General features: G+C 41.2%; 1 protein-coding gene across 13 annotated transcripts in view; it reads right to left on the bottom strand.

Annotated features, from left to right (window-relative positions):
- The window catches only part of SLC20A2 (solute carrier family 20 member 2), a 107,109-nt gene that overhangs the window by 19,412 nt on the left and 66,570 nt on the right, over positions 1-21,127 (bottom strand). For all 13 annotated transcript variants that reach the window (XM_027071496.2, XM_053216520.1, XM_027071491.2 and 10 more), the window contains 4 exons: positions 19,342-19,438; positions 9,905-10,021; positions 4,703-4,906; positions 2,573-3,164 (listed from right to left, as the gene is read on the bottom strand). In XM_027071496.2, coding sequence (XP_026927297.1) covers positions 2,573-3,164; positions 4,703-4,906; positions 9,905-10,021; positions 19,342-19,438 — 1,010 coding nt within the window. The remainder of the gene's footprint in view (positions 1-2,572; positions 3,165-4,702; positions 4,907-9,904; positions 10,022-19,341; positions 19,439-21,127) is intronic.

Genomic DNA, 21,127 nt, shown 5'->3' with positions numbered 1-21,127 from the left:
AATTGGTTTTTTTTTGTTGTTGTTGTTGTTTTTTTGCCTTTTGGTATAACTCGTAATTTTTTCTTGATAGGCAGATACCATGTACTAGGCAAAAGGAACTGCTGTAAGTAGCCTTTAGTAAGGAACATGGTGGTGAAATGCAGGAGGGCGAGGAAGCACTCTAGAGTCCTATGGTTAGATCTCTGTCTTTTCATGAGCCTATGCCTCTGGACTGTGAACTTCACAAGTATTTCTCAGGTTTTCTTCTCCCCCTTTATGTAGGATAGGGTGGCTCAAGTGGGCTGCAGCTGGGTATTTCCCTTCCTCCAGGTTAGCCTGTGATAATAACCCAGCAGGTTAGGCTCCCGTTAACTAGTTTCCCCTCGGGGTTAGGCTTGTTAAGAACACAGTGCTCTGGGTACGTCCAAATGGTTACTTTCCCTCTCCCTGTGATGCAAGGGAGGAGGGGAGTTTCTCTGATTTTCACTGAGGATGAGCTAGGGCTCCTAGATATAAAGCTGACAATCTTGTGCGGGCCCCTCCCACTGGCTCTCCCTGGAGTCTCTACTGACTTTAGGAACTCATCCTTACAGTTCAGGTTTTTCTCCCTGGCACTGGTTCCCAGAGCAGTTTCCATTCGAGAGTCTGTCCTCCCTTATTCCCTGTACATGTCTCTCTCTCGTACCTGTCTTGGGGGCAGCGGTTGCCCTGTGTCCCCCTCTCTCTTATGGCTTCAAGGGGAGCTGTTGATTTTTCAGTGTGCCCACTTTTTTACTTGTTGTTAGGATGGACTGATAAATCCAAGCTCCTACATGCAGAAGCACACACAGGCTTTCAACACCGGGCATCTGCAGCCCTGGTCTCCCCCCCTCAGCCCACCCTACACCAAGCAGACACAGTGGAAGCTGAGTATCAGGAAGAACTGGCTCTCAAGTCTGCTTCTCACTAGCTGTGTGATCCTGGGCAAGAAACATCACATCTCAGCTTCAGACTCCCTGTCTTTGAAAGATACCACTTATGACCTCAAAGGACCGACTTAAAGTGGATTAGAAGAGGTTATAAATGGTTCAGCACTGAGGCCTGGACTATACTTAATAATCCTTTGTTAAAGGAATAGAAGCCTTATCTTCACGGTTACATTACTTCCAGAACTTGCTTTTATCAGACCAAATCTGTATTCAGAAGCCTCAAAACCAGTCCCTAAACTGCAAGATTTAAATTCTAGTCACCTGTAGCAGCAGCCACTGCCTGGATCCTCCTTAGGCCTGGAAATACTGTTTTGGGGTGGTTTGTCCATGTACATGCTTTTTTTAAATCTCCCCAACTGGAATTTAAATTCCAAAGAACAGGGACCCAATTCATAACACTTTGCCAGTACCAGGATCTCAATTTTTGATCAGGGGGCACCTGGGTGCTTGGTCGGTTAAGCGTCTGAACTCTTGATTTTAGCTCAGGTCATGGTCTCAGTTTGTGAGCTCGAACCCTATGTTGAGCTCTGTACAGACAGCATAGACCCTGCTTGAGATTCTCTCTCTCTCTCTCTCTCTCTCTCTCTCTCTCTCTGCCCCTCCCCTGCATTTGTGCACACATTCTCTCTCAAAACAAATAAATAAAAACTTAAAAAAAATTTTTTTTGATCAGGAGGAAGAGGAAGTAGGGTGGTGCTGGGTGTGGGGCAGTCAAAAAATCAAGCTAGGACAGAGAATGATGCCTCAAATACAGTAATATGATAACACCTATATAACATTGAGCAGAATCCAAAATGTCCAGACCTCTTGCCTGGTGGCAAGACTTTTTAAAAAGAACAGAAATTGAATTACATGTGGTTAGGTGGTATATGGAAACCCCCAGCTATAACATGGAGAGTCATATATCTGGGCAATAAGAAATACAACAACAGCATGTTTCCCTGATTTGGACAGAAATATCAGGCCTGCATGACAGTTACAATAATAATAATAATGAAAATACACAGATACTGATTATGTGAGAAACACCATCCTAAGCACATTAAATAAAGTATCTCACTTAATCCCCATAGAAACCCCCGAGGTTGGTACTAGTTTTACTCCCATTTTATAGATTGGGACACTGAGGCTTTAGGGCATCAAGTGACTTGTGTAGGGCTTCCCAGCTCATAGGAAGAGAGCAGAGACTCTACATATTCCAGGCTTCTGAGACCTGCTGACCTTACAGTCCACATTCTCTCCCTCCGTGGCCTCCTTGCTCTTCCTAGAATATACCAGGCACACTCCTTTCTCAGGCCTTTGCACCTGCTGTCCTGGGAATGCTCTCCTACCGATGCCCACACAGCTGGCTCCCTCAACCCCTTCAGATCTCACTCAGGGAACCCTCACTTGAGTAGCCTAGCCAACACTGCTGTCCTCCAGATGTTCCCATCCCCCCTTCTACCTGATTTTCCCCTGCACATTTACACCTCCTGGCATACTACACACGCCACCTATTTACTTGTTTACTCCTGGCGACAGGGATTTGTGTCTGTTGTTCCTTGCTGCATCCTGATACCCACAGCAGTGCCTGGTGCACGAGCAGACCCTCCGGACATACTTGCTGGATGAAGGGATGGACTTACCTCACGTCATTGCCACCATGAGCAAAGGATCCAAAACAGGCAGTAAGGACTTGCAGGAAATGGAACAGGAGGTGGACCTCGGCTGTGTCCTTCTCCTCCTTCTCCTCTTCTGCAGGGTCGTCTCGGGGCTGGTCGGGATCCGTCAGCTCAGATGCCAGCTTCATTTCCACACCTCCCTCATCGGCCTCTATCTCAGCTTCTGCTACCGCATTGCAGTAGCTTGAGTAGCTGTCATAGCGAAGCCTCTTTTTAGAATAGGACACGGCGTCCCCCACCAGTTTCTCGCTGTCCTCTGGCGCAGATGACGAGTCAGCAGCTTTGAAGGTCGAGTGGACAGGCATTCCACAGATGGCTGCCGTGTAGCACGTGTAACTATTATTTCGCCGCAGAAATCGGTAGCTGTTCTCCTGTGCGGGCCTCTCCTCGGGGCCCCTGTCTGAGTGAATCCTGTGCAGCAAGTCTTTGTAGAGCCCCGAGTCTTTGTGCACCGTGTGGTACACGTGCCCGTCACTCCTCGTGTGGCCGTCAAAGCCGAAGGTGCCATTGGAGACGGGTGATTTTGCAGAGCCGTGAGTCATGGAAAGTGCCCTTCCTGAAACGGGTTAAAAGGAGTCTTATTTTCTAGCTTTTGAATATAAATCGTTTCTGTAAGGCAATATCCCTCATCCTTTATGGTGGTGATCTCTGGAAATTTGCGTTATGGGTGATTTTCAATCTTTTTCCACATGCTTTATTTTCCAAATTAACTATAAAGAGCATGCAATACAGTTAAAATGAAAAAGGGAACTTGGAACATACAACACATGGGCAAAACTTTGAAAGTGATGTTATTTAAGTTCTCCTAAAAAGCATCTTCCAGGGGCGCCTGGGTGGCTCAGTTGGTTAAGTGTCCGACTTCGGCTCAGGTCATGATCTCACTGCTTGTGAGTTCGAGCCCCGTGTCAAGCTCTGGGGCTCTGTGCTGACAGCTCAGCGCCTGGAGCCTGCTTCGGATTCTGTCTCCCTCTCTCTCTGCTCCTTCCCCACTCACAGTCTCTCTCTCTCAAAAATGAATAAACATTTTTTAAAAAGCATCTTCCAGAAATGACTACGGCACTCTTTCCTGTTTCTAGTAACCAATAAAGGGAGAATCTTTATAAGGAACTTATTTGAGGAAAACTTCATGCGTGAGGGACAAAATCCAGTTCGCTATGAGATAGATTTGTAGGTGCTCCTTAAAGGCCAATCATAAATGTCAAAGGCAGTTATCTGTCAGATCAGCGGAGCAAAATTCATTTGCTTTCTTTGGGTCAAGTCTGAGACCGCACCTATGGGAAGTGAAAGCAGGTGCCAAGGCCCCACCTTGCAGGGAGGCGGGAAGCTGTCCCAACAGGCCTGGCAGAGGCTGGTGCTCACCCATCTTTAACCACAAATGTTACGAGACAAAAGAACCCCCAAGACGGCAGGACAGTCTTGACGTTTTTTGAGGTTTCTGTGATGCTACACTAGGCTTTCTCTTTATGTCCTCCATGCGGAAAGCATGCTTAGCAAGCTGGAAAAGCCAATCTTTGGCAACCAGGAAACTGCAACATGGAAGACGCAGATGCAGTTGACTGAGCTGCAGAGAGGTGGTGTGTGGGCCCTGGTGCCGTTGATGAGACTATAAACATCTCTTGGAAGAAAACCACAGGACCAGAGTGAGCTTGCTCTGTTGACTGCATGGTCTTCTGAGACCTCTTTAGCCCCTGGACTACCCCAAAACATAAAACTGAGGGACACTTTTGTGCATTAAAACCTAACCACCCATTGGCGCCTGGGTGGCTCAGTTGGTTAAGCCTCCAACTTCAGCTCAGGTCATGATCTCGTGGTTCACAAGTTCAAGCCCCGAGTCAGACTCTGCGCAGACAGCTCAGAGCCTGGAGTCTGTTTCAGATTCTGTGTCTCCCTCTCTCTCTCTGCCCTCCCCCCACCCACACTCTGCCTCTTTCTCCCTCTTTCTCAAAAACAAATAAACATTAAAAAAATTTTTTTTAATATATAAATAAAACCTAATCACCCACAGGTAGCCTGGCTGGTGTCCCCTGCTCACTGGCCCCCTAGGAACTGCTCTCTACCACCATGGAAACCCCACACCCTCTGTGCACACCTTACCGTAGGAGGCCCGGGGGTGGTTTCCCACTGATGTGCCTTCAGAGGTTCCAGATGGCTCCCCAGCTGACCCCGTGAGAGGGACAGTGCTGTCGTCATTAGCCTTGGCACCTGGTAGCTCTTTAAATACTGGGGACTCCACTTCCTGAATTTTACTGAGGCTTTCGTCAGAAACTCGCGATAAAGCAGCTTCTTTTTGTAATTTGCCTAAAGAAAATATAGGTATAACTGAAAATTCTGAAATGAGAGATCTTGTTATTGAAAAGCGAATATAAAAGTGAGCATTTATCTTTATACTTTAGTATTTAACTTTGAAAATGAAAAAATAGTTATAGCTAAATAGAAAAAATGAAGAGGAGACTTCAATCAATTATCTGGGAAACTCAAGCCAGAAAATTCAGCTACTGAGGACAAGAGGGGTAGGCTCAGGCCTCAATTATCTCCTTCAAAACCAACAAACTGAGAGGGCTAGATGCGGTCCCCACAGTCCCTTCCACCACTAGTACTCTGTAATCCTACGACCATCTGGACTGGCCTTCTATTTTCTTAAACTAACCTCAAAATCACTGAGATGTTTATCCTTTTTGTCTTCCGAGATATTAGTTATAGTCTGTTTGGTTTTCTTCTGTTCAATAAATTACTGGTCTCTGATTTCTCCAGGTCACCAAATCTTAGAAAACAAGTAAATCATTTTCCAAAAAGGAACAGAGAGATCCTAATTACTTTTAAAAATCTTTTACTTTCAAAAGATAATTTTTTTAAAAAAAGCTGCTTTAAAGCTCTATAGGATTCTTTTTAATCAGATCTTATATGTGGTGCTGATTTAATGATCTTGCTGCTTGTAGATTCTCCTGGGCAAATTTCTAAGCTCTCACCTACAGAACTAAAATGGAAGTATTCTTCTCTGCTGGATATACTCACATAATCCTGTCACCTCCCTGTATCCACGTACACAGTCAGAAATACAGACAGATTTTTTTTTTTTTTTTTTTTTTTTTTTTTAGATCTTGGACCTTAAGGTGCTTATAATCAAAATGAGAGAAGACAATATTTGTAAAGATTACAACAATTAAGCAAAAATTGTTAACGCTTACATGAGACAGGTTTTATTATTTTCTGCTTTTTATTAATGAGCAAACTGAAGTACACAGAGAGATTAAGTCATTTGCCCAGAACCACACAGGTGGTAAAATGCAGGCATTTTAGCTCTATGCTCCATGACTTTAATCACTAGTGTATACTTAAAATATTAGACCAAGAAATATATATTGAACTAACAAAATATGGCATTGATAAAACAAAATCTCCTCAGAAGCCTATTGGGAGCAATACCAGTTTCCTGCTGTTATAGCATTAAGCTGGAAAGCAAAGATTTTATAGTCTATTCGGCAAGAAAGCTATTAGGAAAAGCCTTTAAAAATCAAAACATTTAGTGGGGCGCCTGGGTGGCTCAGTTGGTTAAGCGTCCGACTTCGGCTCAGGTCATGATCTCACAGTTCGTGGGTTTGAGCTCCCTGTCAGGCTCTGTGCTGACCATTCAGAGCCTGGATGGAGCCTTCAGATTCTGTATCTCCTTCTCTCTCTGCCCCTTCCCTGCTCGTGCTTTGTGTCTTTCTCTCTCTCAAAATAATAAGTAAAAACATTTAAAAAAATGTTTAAAAAATCAAAGCATTGAAGTATAGTTGATCATTCCTGTGGGTTAAACCAGACAAGCAGTATGTTTAAGGGGCTCATCTTCAGTTAGTAGTCTGTATGAATGGTGGAGGGATAGTTATTTTCAGCAGAGAGCAGGGAGCAGCTACACAGGAGAAGCAGCAGCAATTCATCCAGCCATTATTAAATTTTTTTTTTTTAACGTTTATTTATTTTGAGACAGAGAGAGACAGAGCATGAACAGGGGAGGGGCATAGAGAGAGGGAGACACAGAATCTGAAACAGGCTCCGGGCTCTGAGCTGTCAGCACAGAGCCCGACGCGGGGCTCGAACTCACGGACCGTGAGATCATGACCTGAGCCGAAGTCAGACACCCATCCAGCCATTATTGATGTGGCTTTACTATTTAGTCTGAAGTTGTATGTATTAATGTGGATCTTTTTAATTTTTGCTTTAAAATTTACATGCAGTGAACTATGTATTTGTGTGCCCATCCTGATTCTAAGACATGTCTAGACTCATGTAACCCTCACCACAATCAGGATACAGAAAAGTTGTATCACCTCCCAAAGCTCTCCTGGTAGTAAGACCCACTGCCCAGCTCCTTGGCAATCACTGACCTGGTCTCTTCCCGTGTTCTGTCTTTTTCAGAATGTCATATAAATGAAACCATAAACTTTGTATTTTTATAAAATTTTTAAAATGGAAAAAACTTCTATGAGTGGGTGAAACAAAGAATTTTTAGATGTGACACCCAAAACACAATTTATAAAAAAACAAGTTGTGGGGCCCCTGGGTGGCTCAGTTGGTTGAGGGTCCAACTCTCGATTTCGGCTCAGGTCATGATCCCAGGGTTATGGGATCAAGCCCTGTGTTGGGTTCTGTGCTGTGAAGCCTGCTTGAGATTCTCTCTCCTTCTGCCCCTCTCCCCCATTCGTGCTCATCCTCTCTTTATATATAAAAAAAAAAATAAAAATTAAAAAAAGTTGATAAATGGCACTTCATCAAAATTAAAACTACTGTTCTGTGAAAAACACTATTAAGGGAATGAAAAGACAACCTACAGATTAGAAGTGTTTACAAATCCCCTGACAAAGGACTTGTATTCAGAATATATAGAGAAATCTTCAAGAATATTGCAGTGAAAAAATGAGCAAAAAATTTGGACACTTCATCAGTAGAGCTATATAAATGGCAAATAAGTCTATGAAAAGGTACTCCACATCGCTAGTCATCACAGAAGTACAAACTGAAATCATGAGATACCATAGACACCAATTTGAATGCCTCCAAAACAATGGGCAAACTTTATGTATTTTATTTTTTCCCCTAAAAGTCTTCTCATTTTCTATTTTTGTTTAAATCTATGCTATGCTTTGAGTTAATTTTTTTGTTTGTTTTTTTTACAGGTGTAAGGCTTAAGTCAAGGTTCTTTTTTTGGCATACAGATGTCCGAATATTCCAATACCATTTGTTGAAAGATGATTCTTTCTCCACTGAAGTGCCTCTGTACTTTGTTAAAAATCAACGTGCCAGATTTGTGTGGGTCTATTTCTAGACTCAAGTTCTGTTCTATTAATGTGGATGTCCATCTCTTCACTAATACCACACAGTCTGGTCACTTTATATTATATTAATTCTTTGAGTAAAGTAGTATGAATCTTCCAACTCTGTTCTTTTTCAAAAGTGTTTTGGCTATTCTAGTTCCTTTTCCTTTCAATATAGATTTTACTTTTTTTTTTTTTTTTAATGTTTTATTTATTCTTGAGAGAGAGCAGAACATGAATGAGGGAGGGGCACAGTGAAAGAGGGAGACACAGAATCCGAAGCAGACTCCAGGCTCTGAGCTGTCAGCACAGAGCCCGACATGGGGTTTGAACTCACGAGCTGTGAGATCATGACCTGAGCCGAAGTCGGATGCTCAACCGACTGAGCCACCCAGGTGCCCCTCAATATAGATTTTAAAAGCAGCTTGTCTAAATCTACAAAATAACCTGCTTGGATTTTAACTTCAACTGTGTTAAATCTAGAGAACAATTTGACAAGAACTGACATCTTAATGATACTGAATCTTCTAATTCGTGAACATGGTATGTCTCATTTGTTCTGTTCTTTGGAATATGGATTTGCAAACTGAGATATGTCCACACTGAAACAGGATCGTAAGGCACACTCTGAGGCTGAAAGTAAATACTTCTTTTCATCTGAGAGCCCTGTAACAGCATGTGGCCTTAAGGCTTAGAACTATGTTGCTAAGGACAGAATAGTAGCTCTTGTAGCTTTCTGATCCATATTCTTCTTTTTGAAAAATTCTGTTGAAATATGATTTATATACAATAAAATTCATACATTTTAAACGTGCAGACAGATGACCTGTGATGGATGAGTACACCCTATAAACACTACCACAGCTGGGACAGAGAACACTTCCATTTCCATGTCCCAGGAATGTTCCCATGTGCCCCTTTGCCATTAGTCTCCTGGAAACCCCCCACCATCTCCAGCACCTAGTGCTTTCTATCGCTATAGATTAATTTTCCCTGGAATCATATAGGATGTACTATTTTGTATCTGGCTTCTTTTACTCAACATAATGTCTGTGAAATTCATTATACTGTGGTTAGTTCATTCTCTTTATAGCTATGGAGGATTGAATTGCATGAATATATCACAATTTGGTTATCCTTTCACCTATTTAGGAACATTTGGGTTGTTTCTAGTTTCTGGTTGTTATGACAAAATGATTATATACAAGTCTTTCTATGAACATATATATTTTTTATTTCTTTATGTGTATTTATTTTTGAGAGAGAGAGACAGAGACAGAGACAGAGACAGAGTGCAAGTCGGGGAGGGGCAGACAGAGAGGGAGACACAGAATCTGAAGCAGGCTCCAGGCTCTGAGCTGTCAGTACAGAGCCCAACGTGGAGCTCAAACCCATGAACCATGAGATCATGACCTAGCTGAAGTCACACACAACCAACTGAGCCACCCAGGTGCCCCTATGAATGTACATTTTCATTTCTCTTGGATAAATATCTAGGAATAGAATTACTGGGTCATGTGGTAAATGTATGTCTAACTTGACAGGAAACTTCAAATTTCCAAGTGGTTGTACCATTTTATATTTCACCATAAACGTCTGAAAATTCTAGTTATTCTTCTTCATCAATATTTTGAAATGTTAGTCTGTTTACTTTTAACCATTCCTGTGGATGTGAATGGATGGATATCTTACTGTGTTATTAATCTGCATTTCCCTGAAGACTAATGCTTTTCATGGGGCTGGTAGAACCTGACCAGTAGTTAACTTCCAGTCATATGAGGCAACCAGGACCTTACTGCTCATTCCAGTCACAAGTTACCAAGAAAAAGTTTGAGCCAGAAAGCAGTTAGGAGCCAAGAGACAAGGATGGGGCATGTATCTCAGTGCTATGTTCTAGGGTTATTCATGCATCCAGTTCCCTCTGTTAGTAAGGGTAATTGTGGATTACACCTGAAGCCCCAGGAACCAGGATTTTTGTAAACCAGAAGAATAAAAAAGCCCTTACCTGCTATTTTCCTCCGCATCCATGGACACACAAAGAGCCATACAAAAAGGGCAAACAGCAGTGCAACACCAAAGGAGATGAGTGCTATTGCCCATATGGGAAGGACCAGACCAAGCACTGGAAAGTAAAAAGGACAGTGGTGTTGCCGGTGGATACTTTCTGAAAGGTCATGCTCATATCAACATACTTTACATTCCCCAAATCCAAAACTAATCACCTGGGTTTTGTATTTAATAAAACTTTCAACCAAAACAATGTGCTATAGTTTTTGGGGTAGAAAGCTGTCTCTGGAACGTTCCCATGTGCCCTGTGTTTAAGACACACTATACCTTGTCAATATGTGGTTAAACTGAGTAGTAAGCTAACTATTACAATTTTATCAATGTGGCACAAACAGCATATTAAATTGGAATAAAACCATTTACATATTATTTCAATATCTAAGTTACAGAGTTCCAGAGTGGACCATATATAGCTAAGAAAGGACGCTGTCGTCTTCTGTCCTGACATCAGCCCACTCCCATGGCAGTGAGCAGCTGAGGTCTGGAACCCTGCACCAGGCTGCTGACTGCTGCCTCTTTGGGTTTCTCAGTAGTCAGCAGCTCTGCTTTAAATGGCCATGACACTCTAACCACATACACAAACCTTTTTAAAGTCAGCTTGGAGATAAAAGTTCTATAAAAGGACATTGACCTCCAAATTTAACTGTTCTTTGAATTGTCAACTCATGTAATTATAGAAAAACTTTTCATTAAAATTCAATAATGCATACTAAGTTGCAATTACATTAGCCAATAAAAGGGCAGAAGGGCACATGGTTTAGGAGCATCATATTTTCCTGGCACTGCATTCCAGAACTCATCACTCCGAATTTTGTCCATTTTCTGGCACTGGTGGCAACAGGCACATTTCACATACATTCACAGGTTTACAGCTTAAACATGCATGCTTGCACAGAAACAAAGATGTGTGTACAAGAACACTTACTAATGGCTTTATTTGTAACAGTAAGAATGTGCAAGACAACTAATATGTGCATCACTATGGAAATGTGTAATAATAATAGGACAGAGTCACATAAATGAGATAGATCTATATATACTGATAAGGAAAGAGGCCTATGATCTAGTAAGTAAGAAGGGGTGCCTGGAGTACTATACTCCAATTTATGTTGTTGGTTTTTTTTAAGATTTTATTTTTAAGTAATCTCTACACCCAACATGGGGCTTGAATTTACAATCCCACCCCAGATCAAGAGTTGCATGTTCTATCAACTGAGCCAGCCAGGAACCCCCAATTTATGTTTTTCAAAAAAACCCATATTGGGGACACCTGGGTGGCTCAGTCAGTTAAGCCTCCTACTCTGGACTTTGGCTCATGTCATGATCTCACGGTTCGCGATATCGAGCCTCACATCGGGTTCTGTGCTACCAGTGTGGAGCCTGCTTGGGATTCTCTCTCTCCCTCTCTCTGCCCCTCCCCTGCTCGTGCTCTGTCTCTCTCTCTCTCTCTCAAAATAAATAAATAAACTTAAAATATATTTCTACTCCTACCATATGAACAAATGTATAGAAAAAGTTCTGGAATGATACAATGGTTAATCCTATAGGGACATAAGAAATCGGAGAGGGCTTTCACTTCTTACTACATACACTTTTGTACTGTTAACTTTGAAAACATAAGCATGTCACTTCTGTAAACTGTTAAACATGTTTTAAAAGTTTTAAAGGAATGAACTAGTTAAAACTTTGCTCTTTGCTCTTAGATTAAATAAATCTTTAATGATGCAGGCTTTGTTACACTGTTAACCATTTTATATATACAAACACACTCAAAGCTATTCGATTAAGGGATTATTAAACATTTTGGTAACTGTAAGAGGTAGAACAGATAGGTAATACTATAAGTGAGAGTCAGGATTAGCATATACACATACGAAAAACAAAAAACCTGAATCACCGACCTTAATTATAGCTAAGGCGTTACTGGTGGGAGTACAGACGCTTTAGGGGCTAGATTATCTGAATCACTCGTAACACGCACTCTGACATCAGAAAGCTATGGACACCCTGGGGCTGCACCACGTTAGCCGGCAGCCTGGCTCCAGCCCTGGCTCTGCCTCTAAGTCTGACCCTTGTAAAATCACTCGGGCTCACCCCACCAGGCTGTGCCTGTGGGCCACCGCTTCCTGGCTTCTGCTTTAGAACTTCACGTCAGTGTCTTAACACATGTGAGAAGAGCTCACACCAGAGCTGTTTCTTGCCAAACTGAATAGTAACTGCTAATTAGCAACACCAAACTGATCAACTAACATCAATACCAATCACTCTTACAGCTTAAAAGTATATGGTTTCCAGGGCACCTGGGTGGCTCAGTCAGTTCAGCGTCCGACTTCGGCTCAGGTCATGATCTTGCGGTCCGTGATTTCGAGCCCCGCGTTGGGCTCTGTGCAGACAGCTCAGAGCCTGGAGCCTGTTTCAGATTCTGTGTCTCCCTCTCTCTCTGCCCCTCCCCTGCTCATGCTCTGTCTCTCTCTCTGTCTCAGAAATAAATAAACGCTAAAAAAATTTAAAAAAAAAAAGTATTCGGTTTCCGAAGAGGTTTCCTTTGTGCTTCCTGGGTTAGTTGATGATAAAACGGTTTAACTGTGCTACTTTTAGTTTCATTGTATTAATCTAAGAGAGGCAAGCCCTGGATACGGTGGGAAGAGAGAAATAATTTGGGATATATATATATATATATATATATAGATATAGATATATATATAGATATATAGATATTTAAAATATCTATATATAGATTTAAGATATTTATACATAGATAATAATCTTTTCTTTCTATAATGTACCTATCTATCCATAATCTATTTATTTTATTTTTTATTTTTAAAATTTTACATCCAAATTAGTTAGCATATAGTGTAACAATGATTTCAGGAGTAGATTCCTTAATTCCCCTTACCCATTTAGCCCATCCCCCCTCCCATAACCCCTCCAGTAACCCTCAGTTTGCTCTCCATATTTATGAGTCTCTTCTGTTTTGTCTCTTCCCTTCCTTTATGTTCATCTGGTTTGTCTCTTAAAGTCCTCATATAATTGAAGTCATATGATTTTTGTCTTTCTCTGACTAATTTCACTTAGTGTAATACCCTCCAGTTCTATCCATGTGGTTGCAAATGGCAAGATTTCATTCTTTTTGATTGCCGAGTAATACTCCATTGTATATATACCACATCTTCTTTATCCATTCATCCATCGATGGACAGTTGGGCTCTTTCCATACTTTGGCTATTGTGGATAGTGCTGCTATAAACATGGGGGTTGCATGTGTCTCTTTGAAACAGCACACCTGTACCCTGTGGATAAATGCCTAGTAGTGCAATTGCTGGGTCATAGGGTAGTTCTATTTTTAGTTTTTTGAGGAACCTCCATACTATTTTCCAGAGTGGCTGCACCAGCTTGCATTCCCATAATCTATCTATTTTAGATGAGTGAACACGTTTGCTCTAGGACACTATTTTTTTCCATCCATGCTGAGCAGAGCCCAAAATAAAAGCAGACAAGGGTTGCTCTAGATGTTCCTTCCATGCCTATCTCCATGCTTTCTGTTGGGGTCCCTTGGGATTCTCAAGGTGTCAGGACCAACATCCAAGAAAGAGAAACTGAGGTTGGTTATAAGAGTTTGACCCCTGGTGTAGACAATAAGCCACACTATCACTTGCTCTTTGTAATTCTAGCATCACAACCTCTTTTGCCATCAGTTTGGCCTGGGAAGTGGCCAGAAAGCTCTGAAGTCACCCTCCTAAGTCACAAGAAACTGGAAAGGAGAGTAGGGGATAAACCCATCACTGAGGGTGGAAGTTGGGGAGAAAGAGTAAAACATCCAAAAGGAAAAAGAACAAAGGCGTGCAGAAAAATGGGGACAGTTGTTGATGATGAGAGCAGAGGGGAACAGGATGGGGAAAGAATGTGGATCTGACCAAATTATTCCAGCAATTTAGTAATGTGACAGGGCAGCAAAAGAACACAAGGATTCACTTTTAAAACCAGCATATAAGAAATGTGAACTGACAGTTATGTTACACAGCTGTAATTTGTACAAATATATAAAATCAAGTTTCATGGATAAAAAAACAAACACAAAAATTCAGTGTAGAAAGGCAGTTGAATCAATGTGCATCCAAGGCAAAACTTCTGACAAAAATACTCTGCATTGTCTTCCTGTGAGTACCTAAATTATTTTCCAATAATCACACCTTAAGTTGGCAATAAAATATGGCGCGCCTCTTCACTCTGTGGATAGGCAAAGTAGGACACGGCATGAATTGCTCCATTCCCTCAGCCAAAAGTGGCTGCCAGGAGCCGACACCAGGGGCTACGAGTCCCGGCCCTCTGCTCCACACACACAACAGCCTTTCAGCTCAAGCTCCTTCCATTTTCGCAACAGTTAAGACATGATGAACAGTGATTTAGCTCTAACCTCAAACATCTTTAAAATTCTATTTCAAATCCCCCCAAGATCAGAATACACAAGAGACTTAGGAAGTAAACAGTCTTCCAATGTCATTACTTTGTTACACCTCTCATTTTTCATACATGACAGCATTATTAGAATCTATAAAATGAATAAAACTTCCAAAGGTCATTGACCTATATTTCTTCCCTTATATTCCTACTCCTTAGCTTCTCTCTACAGCCTTTCTTCTCTATTTTAATTTATAAAATTAAAATTATTAAATTTAAATTAAAACATTAAATCATTAATTATTAAATTTATAAAATTAATTTATAAAATAATATATGCTTATTATTAAAAAAGCAGTACAAAACTGTATGATGTACAGATATGAAAATAGCTCATTACTCTTCCCTCTTGAACCTACTTTCTAGAGAAATACTGTTAACTCTGTGGCATGTTTCCTTCCAGGTATTTTCTAAATATAAACACACAATGTAGAATGTTTGTGAGAATCTCTTTTTTCCTTTAAAAAAAGTTAATGGATGTAGAATCATACTGTATATATTCTGTGATTTCATTTCCCACATACAATATATCAATATATTGTGGGTATCTTTCTACAGTCTCACACACATGCACACACACACACGCACACACACACACACACACGTGTGCGCGCGTTTACCGTACTTGCAGATGCTGATGCTGCTGGTCCAGGGACCACACTTTGACTTAGAAGTTACATATGATCACCAGAGGCTTAATTAGGCTATCAGCTCTGACCACTCAAAGAAGCATGCAACAAATTTCAGTTCTCATTCTTTAAAAACTGAACAAAGCCAGGTCCCACACAACTGAAGACTTTTTCATTAAAAATAAACCTCAGGCTTGTATCCAACCCAAGTGAGCATTTTATTTCCCAAAGTTATTTTTGCTTCTTGCAAATTATTTTTTTAAGGACAAAAATGCAGAGACAATGTTTTAAAGTGGTCAGTCTTTGAAGTAGAAGAATGACTTTTGAGAAAACTTGTGTCAAATGCAAATAAATCAAACTAAGCCTAAGATATAAACAACTTCAAAATAATTGAGAAGGAGGAGCGAGGAAATCAAAACAAAGCCCTAGAGCTCAACAGCCAATGAGTCCCACTGAAGTCATGTCCATGCATAAATATGCTATTTATCAAAAGCTCTTACAGCTGAAACAGGGTAAGATTAATGTTGCTACTCCTTTTTGTTAGAGATTTTCATTTTTTCCTTTTACCTCTGAGGCACCTATGTGTTGAATGGAAATATTCTAAGGAAGGAAGGAAACAAGGAAGAATAAATTCCAGACTGGCAGGAAGGCAGACCTATTCTGAAAGGAGAGTGACCGAGTCACTGTTGAAGGGACCGTTCTTATCACCAAATATGACACCACAGCTATCAGGCAGCAAGGCCCCACATGAGGAAGTAGTAGGTAATTACAGTCTAGTTTGAAAGGCAAAAGTTAACTTTTGTTTAACTAAAAATAAGATCTGGACTCATCTACTGGATATTCTAAAAACATGCCCCTGGAGCAAAAATATTAGCAAAATCCTTTTCTGACTTAGTGGGGAAACAAAATGGCTGGTCCTTCAGAGTCAGGACTTACTTTTCTTTCCTTCTCCACTAGGCAAGCCCCCCTGGAAAACTTCAAGTAAGCTTTCCAAACCAACATGTGTGGAAAAAATAAAAGGATGACTCAGCATATGCTGGCAACTTAAGGTGGAAAAGATGAGGCTACTTATGATTGATAGCAATGAAATGGCTGCTATCATTGATTAAGATGGTCTATGGGCCAGGCACTGTGTTCAGCACCTGCCCGCATTATCTCACATAACATGGTGTTGCTTTCACAGAAGTCCTCCTACTGCCCTTACTTTATAATGATGCACAGAGGCTCAGGGAGGTGAGGAGATGTGACATTCCTGACAGCACAGCTGCCAACCGAAGTCCTTAACATTAGCTCTAGCACTGGGAATACTGTTTGTGCTTTCAAATGAGTAATGATCTTCAAGATTCTTGTACAGGTTTTTTAATATTCCTAATGAATGAGGTAGCCACTCTCTTTACACTACCTTCATTAAATATATACAAAACATATATAGCCAGGTTTCCAAATATATTAGAATCCATTTTTTTAAAGCATTTGTTTGTTTTGAAAGAGAGAGTGCACGAGCAGGGGAGGGCAGAGAGAGAGAGAGAGGGAGAAAGGGAGAGAGAGAATCCCAAGCAGGCTCCTTGCTGTCAGTGCAGAACCTGACAGGGGGCTCCAACTCACGAACCATGAGATCATGACCTGAGCCAAGATCAAGAGTCAGACGCTTAACCAACTGAGCCACCCAGGTACCTCTAGAAGCCATTTTTAAACAGAGTGAAGAGAAGAGAAAGAACATATTAAGGTTGGTGCATTCTGACTGTTATTAACAGTGACATGAGGGACCAGGTACTATATACTAGGTGTCTAACCTGTGCCATGTCACGTGTTGGTCAGTGTACTGTCATCACGCAGAGCCTGGGGCTCAGAACTAGGATTCTCTACCTGACTAGTTATATGCCCTTGGAAATTCAGCATTGCCACGCTTCACTTTCCTGTCTGCATTACCAGTTTCCCAGAGGACTTCAGAGGACCAAAAGGATTCATGTAAAACTCAACTCACTAAAACTTAGCATTTACATTATTTATTTCTTACAACCTCTCTATGAAGTATTGATATTATCTTTAGTGCCTCATCTGTCATATAGTTTAACTTTCTCTAGAATAATTTACCATCCCAGTCAGAATGGTACCATACCAGAATTACCATACCATTTGCAAATCTGCAGTAAAACTGCAGCAAAAGATGAGGAAGTGAAAAAAAAGAGATGGAAAAAATGAGGCCAACTACAGAAAAAGGCAAATTTTAATAAAAATCACAGTTGACTTCTGACATTCAGAAGAACCACCAGGAACAAGAAGAACAGAGGGTAGGGGGCGCCTGGGTGGCTCAGTTGGTTGGGTGTCTGACTTCCGCTCAGGTCACGATCTCACTGCTTGTGAGTTCGAGCCCCATGTCAGCTCAGAGCCTGGAGCCTGCTTCGGATTCTGTGTCTCCGTCTCTCTCTGCCCCTCCCCTCCTCTCGCTTGCTCTCTCTCTCTCAAATTAAAAAAAAAAAAAAAAAAAAGAAGAATATAGGGTAGAAAAAAATAAAATGCAGAAAGAAAAGTAAATCAATAAATCATCCTTATTTGTACCAGTTCCCATTTTCAGGCCTGAGTACTACAAAGGCACCCCCAGCCTTCATTAGCTCTGCGCTTTAAATCACCAAGCTTAGAGACAGCTATTGACACTTGCTTATTAGCTTTTTGTTCAGCTAACTTGAGCTCTAGGAGCTTATGTAAAATTAAGAACAAGACTCAGGAGGAGCACGAAGTTGCTACACAAAGAATAGCTCTCCTACAGTTTTCTCCCAACTTCGTGCTCCAAGGCCTGCCCAGCCCTGTGTGAATGCTCTGGGAGATTCAGACTTGGGGGTGGGATTAACTCTGTGGTACGGAGCTGTGTTTTCCCTGCCTCCAATTTTTTTTAGATATTGAGAAGACAGTCTATGACAAACACACTTCATAGTCCATGACTTATAAAACCTCCAGGGCCACCAGGCTGCTGGTATCTGAGGCTAGGGTTTTGTATCTCTCCAGCTCTCCTCATCCCCATGACCTTTAGCTTTGTGCTTTTCACAGAACTTGAGGCAGCTGTGATGCTCTACCCCCTGGGCTACCACCCAAAGTCTGGAAGTCCTGATCATGAGTATTGAAATCCTGAAGATCAACACTTTGAATGCTGCAGAGATGCCAAAGCAGAAGGTTCTATAATGTTAATATTCATTCAGAAATTTTTTATTTGCAGTACTGAAGTACACAAACATATTATAAATGTCTAATAAAATAAAATCTGAGAAAAAATGGCCTTGAGGAACCTAGTTTGAGAAATTAGTAAGGATACTCCCCCATTTTGGAAGAGGGCACTTGTCAGCTGTTGTATGATATGCCATTTAGGGAAAATTTTATCTTTTGAACAGGAAGAGGGAGATTTTTGTCAGATATAGCCAATAACTGAATCTTAATCCATAATGTAATCCATAATGACCATAAAGGTCATTAACAAGAAGAAACACAACACAAACTGACATATCTGCTGACTCCAGATATCCCCACAATAATGGGTATACTGAGGATTTAGCTGTAGGAGGCTACCACAAAGAGAAACAGGAGGAATCCTCTCTACTGAAACATGTACAGAAGTATTTCATTAGAATGCTCACCAACACTGAAATGTTTGCAAATAGAAATACCACATATGACTTTCTTTAGCCATCCAAAATGCAAAAGAAAACTTTTAATCCAGCACCCCCCCCCCCAAAATAACCCTAAACCCATGTAAAAAGATCAAAAGCCATCAGAATGGGAAGGGGTAATTCTGAAAAATCAACATTGGTTTCAGTACCTTAAAAAAAAAAAAAAGGGTAGCTTCTACCCACTGGATTCATTGGTCAGACAAATTCCAGGGAGGTGGATATTTATGCTATGGGCCACGGCAGGGCTTTCCCCGTGTGTCATGTGTGTGCCATCCCCCTCCCCAAACTCCCCCGCAGCCTGGGGAGGTGCATGGCATTAGATCCTGTTCTGAGACTCAGCGCGAGAAGGCTGCTAAGGTAACACAGAGGGGCAAACAGGCAGAATGAGGATTTCACATTTCTTTTTTTCACTTGCAAGTGTGTTTCTTGCCTCTGTACTTCACATACCTCTTGAGTATTTAGAACAAGGATGTGCATTTACTCCTCTTTTTACTACTCCATCATGAGCATGAGTGATGCTTTTTACCATCAACCAACAACAGTGCCAGCACCAAATAAACCAATACCGTTAAGTCTAACGCTAATACACTTTGCCTGCCAGATTTAAACTGCCGAGGAATTCTTACCTGGTGCTCCTGTGTACATGATGGAAAATACGTTTATTGCTATTGTAGCAGCATAGAACACTGGAAGTGCCCGGAGGCCATTGGGAACAGGGTCCTCCTGTATGATAATGAGATAAAGTGGAAGGTCAGGATTCAGGAAGCATCTGGAGCCAACAGAGGCAAAATGATATAAAACACTGTTACGAGAAAGTCTTCCAAACTGTGGTGTGGCCAAAACGGCTGGCCATGTCACTGCCGTGTGATCTATTGCACATTAGCTCGGGCTGTCTCTCCTACACAATTACTATTTCAAAGAGCACTATTGTGGCCAGCAGACACGTTGAAGCACTAAAATCACATGAGCTGATGTCAGATTTAGAAACAGAGAAGAGCTGTGAGGTTAGGCCAGTTCCTGGGGACTGAAGCCCGGAGCTCAGCATCTACTTCAAACCCCGTGGTGCTCACCACGCCAGCTAGTTTCAGGTTTGGCCCTGAAAATTCACTTTCAACAAATATTTGAAGACTCAACCCTCGGATGATGCCCCAAGAAAGCCAAATTACTTAAACACCACTGCATTACTACTAGATTTTACATCGCCCTATTGCACAATACATTTTAGCTCTATTAAAATATATAAAGCAAATGTATTACCGTATGCTATGGCTTTTTAAGATCTTTCATAAGTTATAGTATTTAACCTTCAACTATTAAGAATTAAAAAGAACTGTGGGTTCTTTATCTAACAAAAAATGTATTTACAATTTTAGGTTTCTGGTACATTCCCTAAATCTAATACTTCAACAAGAAGGGATACTGCATATGTTTTACACTAAATAACATCTGAGAAAATATTCAAAATTTAGGGTTTTAAGCAGATCTACAGAAGATTTTGAAGCAAAAATACGGACTGGGAACTCGTCAATACAGCACCGGCACATAGATGTCACTTAATTCAAAAAAGGACTCCTTTCTAATGACCATGTAAGACACTGGTACATTTATATAAATCTGCTACCTACCCATGATAAAAGGAAAATTAGATCTAACAACTGCTCTGAGCCCCAGGAGTAAGGATAAATGGAGATGGTGAAAGATTCCCAGCGTCAAATGCAAACATGTATGGAAATCAAGTATGTTTGCAGAACAGTACAACCCATTAAGAACCTATTCTGGAATGTCTCAAGAAGCCATCAGCACTTGTCAAGAGGCTTGAGTTGAATGGTAGTGAGAGTAAGGACCAGTAAGAGCAGGGGTAGTAAGTGATTCAATTACATGAGAGTTACAGCCAGCCCAGCAGGGTTGACAAGCACAGAGAACATGATGCCAGGGCAGGAGCCAGGGATGAGGTGCAGTAGTCTTCTCACCTGTTGTGTATCATGTGACAAGAACCCAGGCTCAACTACAAACAATGTGCGGGTGCTCAAATGCCCACTGCCCCTCATTTCCAAAATGTTTTCTCAGGCCAAGAGTTACTAAAGACTCCTGAAAGTGTCTAAGTCCTGAATTTACATTTTATTTTATTTTATTGAATCACCTTATGTTTTTTCAAATAACCTATTCTTAAAACTCAGATGACAACTATCTTCAGACCTCTCTTCTCTCCTCCCTCCTTCCCTCTCTTTCTTTCCTTCCATGCATCCATCTGTCATCTGCCACCTAAGCATTCATCATTCCCTCTTAAATGTTCCATCAGTGTCCTTGAAGTACCAAGCCCAGTGCTGGGCACTAGAACATGAAAGCAAGCAAGTAAGTCATGGTTCTACCTAACAGTCAGAGACAGCAAATAGGCTGCTAAGCAAGAAGTAA

This window comes from Acinonyx jubatus, chromosome B1 (genome assembly GCF_027475565.1).
Source record: "Acinonyx jubatus isolate Ajub_Pintada_27869175 chromosome B1, VMU_Ajub_asm_v1.0, whole genome shotgun sequence".
Lineage (NCBI taxonomy): Eukaryota > Metazoa > Chordata > Mammalia > Carnivora > Felidae > Acinonyx > Acinonyx jubatus.
The sequence above is the reverse complement of the archived record's forward strand: the minus strand, read 5'-3'. Positions and strand labels throughout refer to the sequence as shown.